The sequence below is a fragment of the Amblyraja radiata genome, chromosome 22, assembly GCF_010909765.2.
Source record: "Amblyraja radiata isolate CabotCenter1 chromosome 22, sAmbRad1.1.pri, whole genome shotgun sequence".
Classification (NCBI taxonomy): Eukaryota; Metazoa; Chordata; class Chondrichthyes; order Rajiformes; family Rajidae; genus Amblyraja; species Amblyraja radiata.
Genome location: NC_045977.1, coordinates 6,472,979 through 6,485,431, shown reverse-complemented (window position 1 = coordinate 6,485,431; position 12,453 = coordinate 6,472,979). Strand labels below are relative to the sequence as shown.

General features: G+C 42.5%; 1 protein-coding gene across 1 annotated transcript in view; it reads right to left on the bottom strand.

Moving 5' to 3' along the window:
* snx29 (sorting nexin 29) overlaps positions 1-12,453 on the bottom strand; it is a 679,392-nt gene that overhangs the window by 458,355 nt on the left and 208,584 nt on the right. Inside the window, exon 14 of the mRNA XM_033040302.1 lies at positions 443-528. Coding sequence (XP_032896193.1) covers positions 443-528 — 86 coding nt within the window. The remainder of the gene's footprint in view (positions 1-442; positions 529-12,453) is intronic.

Below are 12,453 nucleotides of genomic sequence, written 5' to 3'. Positions count from 1 at the left end.
AAGATGAGGTGACACAACGAGACTCTTCAATAGTATTTTAAAATCCTTTAGTTGCTCATGATTGCATTAAATTGCTTGCACATAGATGGAAATATATGTTATCCAAGAAATGTCATAAATATTTGACAATGATTATATTTTTTGAAATACAGTCTTTCAGATAAACTGCATTTACTGTAAGAAGCTATTCCCCCATTATGAAATGTACTCAAACCTCACTGCATTATTTATTAATTATTCTTCACTTAGTAAGTCCAGAAGATAAAAGCAATAATGTTTTTTATGTCAATTAAAGCAACTGAATTACTTTTCAGTACATTAGCAGGAGAGAAATTGCCCATTTACCCTCAAGGGATAGCTTGATAAGATACTGCGTAAGCATTACTGTACATTACAAAAATTACATTCAGACTTTCTCCATTGACTGATACCATATCCTTACCATCGTTCAACTGGCTTGCTTCACGCTTCAGCATTTGGACAGCTCCCACGTACTTCTTCAGCTGCACCTTCAACACTTCATTTTCCCTGCAGGATCCAAAACAGACCTTAAGTTAATCAAAATGATGTGTTAAATGAAGAAAAATGACACAGCAGTAGATTGTAAGAATAATGATGGATTATATTTTCAATAGTTTACCAAATGCAAGATTAATTGCTTCAACAAAAGAAAATCACAAAAAAAATTGCAGTAGTTTTAATATATTTGATTCACAAATTAACAACACAATTCTTATGACCGTGCTGTTTTACCAAATTATACAATAAATATACAATTAATATTAAACAAATAACATGACATGAAATGTACCGCCACAGCATGTTCACCAGAGTTATCAGATATGATGTTAAATAACATTCACCATTTTTCCTCTCAAAGGGATCATTGATCTAACCAAAACCAATTTTCCTGATGTTCTGCCAAAACAATCATCAGCAATAGGTCATTGATCTCATTGTAGTGGTGGTCAAGATAGTGCATATAACACAAAGTTCCTTCTAAAACAGTTAAAACAAACTTTTATGATTGTTTCTCCGATTATCTATTCATTCCAGCACTGAGAAAGCCCTGAGTTCCAGCTCCGAAAGTCTCCTGTCACTCATCGCTATTTCAAATGAGCTCTCGGAACTATTGATCTTTATTAGATCCATCGCTGCCGGCACAGCAGTGAGTAATAACAAAACATGGAAGTGTGGCCATCGGGGGTTGGGGGGAGGGGCTCAAAGTGCAATTGAAATGACAGGCATCCCTCCCCACCAATCATTCAACAAAACATTTGAAGTGCTTAGAGCAAGGCTGCTCTTTCAAAGGGACATCAGGGACAGCAGTGTGTTTTGTTTCACTGAAACATTGCTCACCTGTGACTCATCTGCCTTTACTATACTGCCTGAGGGTCCCTCCATTTATCATTTATACCATTCCGAATCCTTAGGCAAGGGAAAAGGAGGTGACCTCTGGTTTTTGATCAATGTTTCATGCTGCAGTAAAATTCTGAGCAAAATTCTGGTATTGTAAAATGTCTGTTCATGAAATGCTCTCCCTGTTATCTAGCAAAAGAAACCACCTATCTTATCAGTGTTCATCAGACCACCCCAAGCCAATGTTAAGATGGCACTGAACAAATTATACTCTTTTGAGACAGCACATTTTTATGCCCTGTTCGTCATCGCTGGAAATTTCAATCAAGCTGTCTTCAGAAGCGTACTCCCCAAATACCATCAGCATGTCGAAGGTAGACACAAAAAGCTGGAGTAACTCAGCGGGATAGGCCACATGTCTGGAGAGAAGGAATGGGTGACGCATACAGGGTGTCAACACTCTTGACCACCACAACACCACCATCAGGTATGCCTGTGGCTCAACAACGCCAGTCTTGTTATCTCTCAATGTTGGTCCTGTCGGAGCATTGAGGCCTGACTGAAGCCTGAGGCACAAATGAAACAGTAATACAGCAGCGTACTGAGGAGGTCAAGGTCTACTTCAGGATTTCCTTGAGTGGTGGACTAGAACATGTTCAAGGCCGCTACATCCAGCCTGAACGAGTATATCTCAGTCACCTCTGGTTTCATCAAGAAATACATCGACGACTGCATTCCTATAAAATACATTTAGAGTCTATCAATCAATCAATCAATCAATCAGTTTTATTCGTCACATTGCACATAAAGTGCAAGTGAAATGAATTTGTCAGCAGCGGTACAATGATAAAGAACACACAAACATAATAAAAATTTAACACAAACATCCACCACAGCATTCATCACTGTGGTGGAAGGCACAGAAATTGGCCAGTCCTCCTCCATTTTCCCCCGTGGTCGGGACCTCAACCCTCCGCAGCCGTCGCTGCAGGCATCCAGATGATAAACGACAAGGTAAAAGTCAAGGTAAGTCCAGGATCGTCTCTTCCCCACCGAAGACCGCGGCTTCAGGCTGGTGTAGGCCGCAGGCCGGCGGTCAAAGATTTAAAATTCGCGCCGCAGCCAGAAGCACCTAACCAGAACCTATCCTAACCAGAAACATTGGAAAAACAGAAAGATTCACTCTCTCCTAAAGTCCACCTTCACAGCTTTCAAGGACACTGATTCTGGACTGTAACAGAAGACCAAGTATGATCTCTGCAAGGCGATCAGGGATGCAAAGAGTGAACCCACAAATAAACTGAAAGTGACCATGGAAGGACCTGAATACCATCACAGGCAAGAAATTGAAACCAGGAGTGATCTGTGTTAATGATGTATCTCCACCAGAATAGCTCTATGGTTTTACGTTTGTTTTGAACATTTCCTCCTCCCAACCCTCAACACTATTGCCCCGCAGGTTGTGTGCTCAGTCCTCCACTCTATTCCCTCAACATCAATTATTGTGTAGCCACACACAATGCCAGCTCATTCCTCAAGTTCGCCGATGATGCTATTGTTGTCAGCCAGATCTACCATGCATTTATTACGGAGAGGTTGGACAGACGTTACGGAGGTTGGCAAAGGCATTATGAGCCAAAAGGCGTATTTCTGGGCTGCATGACACCATGAAAACATAAGATCCATAATAACTACACTATTATCGAAATGTTTTTGTTATTAATCATCAAGGCTTTCAAAAATTGACAAAGATTATCAAAGAAAGTTTTATGGTGGTGCAGCGGTAGAATTGCTGCCTGACATCGAATGCATCGCCAGAGATCCGGGTTCAATCCTGACTACGGGTGCTGTCTGTACGAAGTTTGTACGTTCTCCCTGCGACCTGCGTAGGTTTTCTCCGAGATCTTCAGTTTCCTCTCACACTCCAAAGACGTACAGGTTTGTCTGTTAATTGGCTTGGTAATGTAAACTTATCCCTAGTGTGTGTAGGATCGTGTTAATATATGGGGGATCGCTGGTCGGCGCAGACCTGGTGGGCCCAAGGGTCTGTTTCCGCGCTGTATCTCGAAACTAAACTAAAAACTAAATCTTAAGCCATGAGCTATTGTGAAAGACAAATTTTGGGAATGCATTTAGGCCCAAGGTAACTGAATGTACAGATGTGGTTGACACTTTGATTAAAATTGGACATGTGCCAGTGAATGGCATTGGAGGACTGACTGCACTTATCTCTAAGGCATACATGGAGGATTGCGACTGGAGATTACAATGATCAGGAGGTATGAGGCTCTGGAAGGACCTGAAAACGAGCATTTGGACTTTGTTCTTGAATGGCTAATATGAGGTATGCGTGATGAAGCTCGTGTAAAAATTATTCAACAGCCTTGTAATTATAACAGAGTAAATTAGTTGAGCTTGACAAATTATTATGTGATGATGAAACCTACCGCATGTCATGGGAAGCATTAAGGTATGAAATTAATTTCTGTTTGTGATAAATTGGTGATAATTCACAGAGGACAGTGTGGTGAGTTCATTATTCACTGGGAATGACTACGAATCTCATATCTGATTTCAATACCACGTTGTGTTCCTTAAATCGCGTTTTTTATTTATGATTTTGCATTTTAACATGGATTGGAACAGTTAGAGCTAAAAACAAGGACGTGTTTATCTCATACTCTTAATTATTTCGGAATGTTCTGAAGCACTTCACAGCTAATAAAATATTTAACTATGCGTGGTTACTGTTTATGAAAGTGATTTTCATCAGTTTGCACAACACCAAATGCACATTCAAGATTCAGATTAGTTTATTGCCGTATACACCAGCGTGCAATGTAGTTCCTTGTTCACATGAAACCCAAGGAGTAAACATGCGATAATGATGGATTTACGACAAGTGTAACACGCCACTATTGTGCAATGTTAAGTAATGCTGGAAAAAACTCAAATACAATAATGGGATTACCAAATGAGGTAGAGTTGAGAGTAAAGGGCCTGTCCCACATGGGCGTCATTTGCGCATAAAATACACATCATTTACGCGTCACGATGCACGACACGCGCGTCGTGCCACGCATATGATGCGCGCATGATGCGCATTACGCACGTATGATGCTCATTAAGCGCACATGGTACATGGTGATGTAGGCAGTGACGCGCGGTCGCTCACAGCGCCCCAGGATTTTGGGATGTACAAAATCTTTGCGCACCATCTGCGTGACGCGCAAATGACGCCCAAGTTGGACAGGCCCTTAAAGAACCACTTGCCAATTTTTTCAGTGACTTCCAGCATCATTGACTGACATATCAGATCACCGAAAAATTTGTGGCATGATGCGGCGGTGTGTTTTCAAGTGTCGCAACATTTTTTTTGTCACTGCTGGATTTTGAAATGTTCAAAATCTTTTGGCGACACGGACATGTCACCGGTGACACTGGCGTCACCAATTCTGGACTTACCTTCCAGACGAGAGGGCCTGACATCTGGCTGCCCGCAACGGCGACTGCGGAGGTTATGGCCCCGACCACGGGGGAAAATGGAGGAGGACTGACTATACTTTGTGCCTTCCACCACAGTGAAGAATGCTGTGGTGGATGTTTGTGTTAAATTTTTATTGTGTATTGTGTGTTCTTTTTTATTGTACCGCTGCTGGCAAGTTCATTTCACTGCACTTCATTGTGTTTGTGATGAATAAATCTGATTGATTGATTGATTGATTGAACAAATTGCCAAGTGAGACAGGCCCTTAAGAGCACGTGAATGTCAAAAAGATGATTGTTTCAGGAATATGAAAGGTCATAAGGGATAAGAGGAGAATTAGGCCATTCAGCCCATCAAGAACTTGAAGATGGTAACTCTTACCACCACTGACTCGCCAATGAAGACTGACACAAGGTCTCCTGACGTTTCCCTTTCCAAAGTCAACAATTAGTTCCTTATATTCATTGACATTGAGCGAGAGGTTGTTGTCGCACCGCCCATTTGGTGTTCTCTCTCCTGGAGCAGACTTATCATCACCTGTGATTCAGCCAAGAACAGAGTTCTGCAAATTTACAGATGGCATTGTACACACACACACACACACACATATATATATATATATACTAGACTAAGTGGGACCCGTTGGGTCCCAGCATCACACGGGAGGGCTGGTCACCAACACAATATTCCACCTCTCCACCAATTCCAATATTCCTCGCCAGTGGGGGGGGGCTTTCTGTTGCGCTAGTATGGGTGTTGCGGGCCGAAGGTACAGGTTTCCAGAGGGCTAGTATAGACATTGTGGGCCGAATAGATTCTTGGGCTGGCAGCCAACTGTTGCAACAATGTTCTTCACAGAACAGCTGTATTTATACTGAGATTAGATTACACACAAGTGGACTCTATTTACTAATTAGGTGACTTCTGAAGGCAATTGGTTGCACTGGATTTTATTTAGGGGTATCAGAGTAAAGGGGTCTGAATACTTTTGCACGCCACACTTTTCAGTTTTTTATTTGTAAAAAAATTTGAAAACCATGTATCATTTTCCTTCCACTTCACAATTATGCGCCACTTTGTGTTGGTCTATCACATAAAATCCCAATAAAATACATTTACGTTTGTGGTTGTAACGTGACAAAATGTGGAAAAGTTCAAGGGGTATGAAAACTTTTGCAAGCCACTGTATGTGTATATGTGTATATATACACACACTGAACTTGTTTTCTCATTTATTATATTGTTTACAGTGTACTATGTTTACACATTCTGTTGTGCTGCTGCAATAAGAATTTCATTGTTCTATCTGGAACATATGACAATAAAACACTCTTGACTAGCTGTGCTTAGCCACAGTCCTGGGTGTAAAGAGAGCAGGGCAGGACCCTTAGCAAAGAACCAGAGATGTACCTGTGTTGATGGTCAATGAGGAGGAGATGCCCCCATGAGCAAGTCAAGGATTCAGTTACAAAGGGAGTTTCAGAGGACAAGGTTTTGAACTTGGTGATGAGTTTACAAGTGTTGATTTTGTTGAATGCCAAGCTGTAGTCAATGAACTTTGCTGACATAGGGGAGAGCCTGTGAGATAACATCCATTGTTGACCGGCTGTAGCGATAGGCAAACGCAAGTGGATACAGATTATTTCTGAGGCATTGGTTGATTTGCGCCATTAGCAAATGCTTGAAGCATTAGGGTTGATGTAAATGCTGCTGGGCGGTAGTTACTAAGGTAGGTTCTTCTTATCCTATTAATGCAGGTGAGAACCTCAGTCTGCAGTCACAAGAGTTTAAAGATGTGCTTGAGTACTCCAGCCAGTTGGCCCACTTTAGCACTGAGCCAAGTATGATGCCTTGGCTGGTGCATAGATTCATCCTTGTGTAGATAACATTGGCTTCAGAGAAGGAGATCACCGGAGTGTCATTGTTCTCCCTTTAAAAGAGTGCACAGAAGATGTTGAGTTCAACTAAAAGTGATGCTTCGATGCCACTTATGCAAGCTGGTTTCACCATGCACAAGCTTATAAGCTCTACCACAGCTATTGTCTATACCTCTATTACTCTGTGACTTGCCCACATATCTGTATCTTCCACTGACCATTAGGAGCCCTTTTAGCACATCATTAAATTACCTATCATTGTGCTCTAATACTCAGCAGCACCTGGCACTGGAAACAATTCAGAGATTACAACCATGGAGGTACTGTCTTTTAGATAGACACAAAATGCTGGAGTAGCTCAACGGAACAGGCAGCATCTCTGGATAGAAGGAATGGGTGACGTTTCGTGTCGAGACCTTTCTTCAGGCTGTCAGGGGAGAGGGAGACTAGATATATTGAAGGTAAGGTGTGAAAACAAGAGATCAAAGGGGAGGAAGGTCAAGGAAAATGCAGAATAGATTACTGTTAGCTAGGAGAAGTTGACAACGAGGCATACAAAGTAAAATTTAATCAGGAGGGCAGTCAAACTAGTTGGAGAACTAGGATGGGGAGGGATGGAGAGAGAGGGAAAGCAAGGGTTACTTGAAGTTAGAGAAGTCAATATTCATACCGCTGGGGTGTAAGCTGCCCAAGCAAAATATGAGGCGCTGTTCCTCCAATTTACGTTGGGCCTCACTCTGAGACTGTTCTTAATTCCACTACCTAACTCCCTTATTCACGCTGCGGAAACCCCATCCTTTTTTTCCCCATGCCAGTGATACCAATATGTGTCACAACTAATGAAGGTTCACCCGTCCCCTACAGAATACACTGCAGCCATTCTGAGATATAACACAATGGAGGCAACATACCATTTGAAAGTCTTGTCCACACCCACAAAAATGTCTGTCCTTTTCCTTACAATCGACTGTCCAGTTACAATAGCTCTATCCTGCTATGCAGCACAGAAATCCATGCCACATGTTTGGCTGGTGGTGCTTTCCTCTGAGAGGCCTCGTTTAAGAAGGGAATGGACACAGGGGATGCCTGCACTACTAGCCTTTGCTTACTTCTCTTCTGGGTAATCACCCACTGCCTTTCATTTAGAGGTGCTATATAAATGCAACATTTTGTGTTGAATATTTAGCTCCCAATCAACCATCACTTTTAGCCACGACTCTTTGTTTACTGCAGCTGGTTCTGTCTTTTTTTAAAGCATGTATTTTATTCTTTACTTGATGTGCACTTGTCCAATGAACTACTATTTTATTCACCTGCCCATATGTCCTGACAGTATCGTACTCATGCCTTTTAACATAACATGTTTTCTTACTTTCCATCTATCTTGGTTTAGATATTATAGTATGTGGAATATTTATCGTATTTATTAAAGTCCGAAGTTTTAATAAATTATAACCTTTTACTGTTTCATTAATCTTCTTATGCACGTCATGTGCAATTTTTAACCCATTGAGCACCATCCAATGGTTTAGACAGACCATATCCTAAATCTTAACAAAAAATAATTTCTATAAAATAATGCATTAACTTATTTTCTCCAATATATAACTGATGAATGACGGTCAACTGTACAACCCCTGTATAATTTGCTGACTCGAATACACTGAAAATGACTGAAATGTATGCTTTAACTAAAGAGTCTACAGTGTGACGTGTTATTGACCTATTATCTAACACAAAAATGTGAGCTAGTGATAAATCATTACTTCTTAGCTAAGATTTTGCATGCAATAATTCATTGCTATAAAGGGCCAATTTACCCCCAATCAGACCCTTCATAGAACCTGGCCAAACTGAGCAATCGGGGGAGAAGGGCCTTAGGATAGAGACTTACTAACATATTCAGGGAGGTGACCAAGAACCCGATGGTCACTCTGACAGAGCTCCAGAGTTCCTCTGTGAAGATGGGAGAAACTTCCAGAAGGACAACTATATCTGCAGCACTCCACCAATCAGGCCTTTATTGTAGAGTGGCCAGACAGAAGCCACTCCTCAGTTAAAGGCACATGACAGCCCGCTTGGAGTTTGCCAAAAGGCACCTAAACACGATTCCCATGCCTGATGAAACCAAGATTGCACTCTTTGGCCTGAATGCCAAGTGTCACGTCTGGAGGAAAACAGGCACCACTCATCACCTGGCCAATACCATATCTACGGTGAAGCATGGTGGTGGCAGCATCATGCTGTAGGGATGTTTTTCAGCGGTAGGAACTGGGAGACAAGTCAGGATCGAGGTAAAGATGAACGGAGCAAAGTATAGAGAGATCCTTGATGAAAACCTGCTCCAGAGCATTCAGGACCTCAGACTGGGGCAGACGTTCACCTTCCAGCAGGACAACGACCTAAAGCTCACGTCCAAGACAACGCAGGAGTGGCTTTGTGACAAGTCTGTGAATGTCCGTAAGTGGCCCGGCCAGAGCCCGGACTTGAACCCGATCGAACATCTCTGGAGGGACCTGAAAATAGCTGTGCATCAACACTCCCCATCCAACCTGAGAGAGCTTGAGAGGATCTAGAGAAGAATGGGATAAATTACCCAAATACAGGTGTGCCAAGCTTGTAGCGTGATACCCAAGAAGACTTGAGGTTGTAATCACTGCCAAAGGTGCCTCAATAAAGTACTGAGTAAAGGGTCTGAATACTTATGTAAATGTGATATTTCAGTTATTTATTTTTAATTATTTTGCAAAATGTTCTAAACACCTGTTTTCACTTTTTTATTGTGGGCTAGTGTGTGTAGATTGCTGATAAAAAAAAATGAATTTAATCCATTTTAGAATAAGGCTGTAACGTAACAAAATGTGGAAAAAGTGAAGGGGTCTGAATACTTTCTGAATGCAGCACTGTAAATAACCTGATCTTGTGTACAAGATATTTCCTGGAGTAGACGTTATCTCAGGTCCCAATTGTTATTTCAAGAACTTCTTTCAACTTACCTCCATTTGAAGGTTAAAAGGGGCAGAGGAGCAACGTATCCTAAAGCCACAATATTTTGGTGGTCTCCTACTTAAAAACAAGTCTCAATTATATTGAGATAACAAAATGCAAAATAGCAAAATGCTGGAGTAACTCAACGGGACAGGCAGTATCTCTGGAGAGAAGGAATGGCTGATGTTTTGGGTCCAGAAATCTCTGAAGTGCCACAAACCCTTGACCTTCTGATTCTGCGGCAAGAATTCGACCATTGATTGAAAGCTGGCAATCATGATAGTTGCATGGAGATTATGATAGATCAGTTTCTTTCATGATGTTCTTTCATGAAACTGATCTTTCGTTTGTATAAATCCATTTAACATAATAGTAACTTGAAAAGGAATGTGCACATGTTTGGTACTGCAAATCAAATAATAGCCACCAGGAGAGGCTGTATAGGTTTGGAGTAACTCAGCGGGTGAAGCAGCATCTCCAGAGAGAAGGATGGGTGATGTTTCGGGTCGAGACCCTTCTTCAGTCTGAAGAAGGGTTTCGACCCGAAACGTTGCCCATTCCTTCTCTCTAGAGATGCTGCCTCACCCGCTGAGTAACTCCAGCATTTTGTGTCTACCTTTGATTTAAACCAGCATCTGCAGTTCTTACTTACACTGTATAGGTTTGGGTTGCTTTCGCTGGAACAGAAAAGGGTGACTGGGGGGTTGACTTGGAACTATAAAATTATGAGGGGTCTGGAAGGAGTAAATAAAAATGATCTATTCCTCTTCAGCAGAGGTAGTCAAGAACTAGAAAGCATATATTTACAGCAGTTAGACAGAATAAGAGAGGGAAGATGAAAAAATACATTTCTCCCAGAAAATGGTAAACGTCAATGCCTGAAAAGATGGGAGAAACAGAAGCATGAAGCATGCGCATTAACCTATGGCTCTGCCTACCCATTCACATCAACATAGAAGATCCAACAGTTTTTTTTTGGGGGGGGGGGGGAGAGGAGAGGAAGGAGGTTAGGAATTATCCTATGTATTACCTTGGAACATCATGATTGATAATTTTGATGATCAAATCATCAAATGACAGATTATCCTTTCATTAGCTCACTTCTGATTAAGAAAGTATGTTTCACATATATTGTCACTGAAATAGTCAGTCCTTTTCAAAAGCACTTTGAGATAAAGTTGTAGAGGCATGCTATTAATACAAGTCTCTGAAGGCCAGCATTTAGCGCCCGTCATAAACTGAATAGTTTACAGGGATACTGTCGAAGCACATAAGATTCATCCTGCCATTATGTGAGTGGAGTCACAAAGTCATCCAGCTATGATTAGCACAACAGGCAACTTTCAGCAAAGAATATTAGTAAAAAAGAATTGGCGTTCAAGTCAACCCAAACTTGATTTTAGCAACAGTCTGACAAGTTTGTGGTCATGTCATGGTACCAGCATTTTAATTCATATTTAGTTTGGTTTAGTTTAGAGATACAGAGCGGAAACAGGCCTTTCAGACCACCGAGTCCCCAGCGACCAGCAATCCCCGCACATTAACACTATCCTACACACACTAGTGACAATTTACACTTATACTGAGCCAATTAACCTGCAAACCTGTACGTCTTTGGAACGTGGGAGGATACCAAAGATCCCGGAGAAAACCCACACGGTCACGTGGAGAACATACAAACTCCGTACAGACAGCACCCATAGTCGTAATCAAACCCGAGTCTCTGGCGCTGCAAGCGCTGTAAAGGGCCTGTCCCACGAGCATGCGACTCCACGCGGCAAGCGCGACCTAACGTGGTCGCTTGAGCCGTACGGCCTCGCGGGGCCGGTCCCACTTCGATCGCCGGAGCCGTATGGAGTTGTGCGGAGCTGGTCCCGACATCGCGCGGGGCTCCGGAAAACTGACCGTGTTCAAAAATTCCACGCGGCAACGGCCTGCCGGCCCGCAGCCACCTCGACGCCGTATGCACCGTCTCGACGGGTATACGCAGAGTCTCGACGCCAGACGCAGCGTCTTGACGCCGTACGTCATGCGCAAACTTCCCGCTCGAACTTCACGTCACTCACTCGACCTCCGCGCGGACCCTGCTTCCGGTTTGGTCGCGCTCGCCGTGTGGGACAGGCCCTGTACGGGGATCACTTGACCTCTGCGCGACCCCCGCTTCCGGTTTGGTCGCGCTTGCTGCATGCTCGTGGGACAGGCCCTTAAGGCAGCAACACTACCGCTGCCCCACCGTGCCACCCTTGTCCGACTAAATACAAAATGTCAATCTTTCAGGACTGGAGGAAAGCCAATGTTGTTCCTTTGTTTAACAAGCAGAGATAATCTACAAATTATAGGGCGGACACCCTCATGGTAAGGAAGCCATTGGAGAAGATTCTTCAGAATAAGGTTTACTCACATTTGGAGGAGAATGGGCTAATTCGGGATGGTCAGCATGGCTTTGTCTGGATACTGTCTACATGGATTTTACTTTGGCATTTGATAAAGTTCCTTATGGTTGGCTAATGTAGTAGATTAAAACGTAGATAGGTTGGTTAGTAAGTTTGCAGATGACACCAAAATTCATGGACTTACGTTCAGTGACCAAAGCTATCAACGTATACAATGGGATAGAAATCAGCTGTCAGCTATTGAAATTCTTGGAAAATGGCAGTTGGTGTTTAATCCGAGCAAGTGTGAGATGGTAAACTTTGGGTGATCAAATGTAGGGAGAAAGTGTGTCGTTAATGGCAAGAGCTT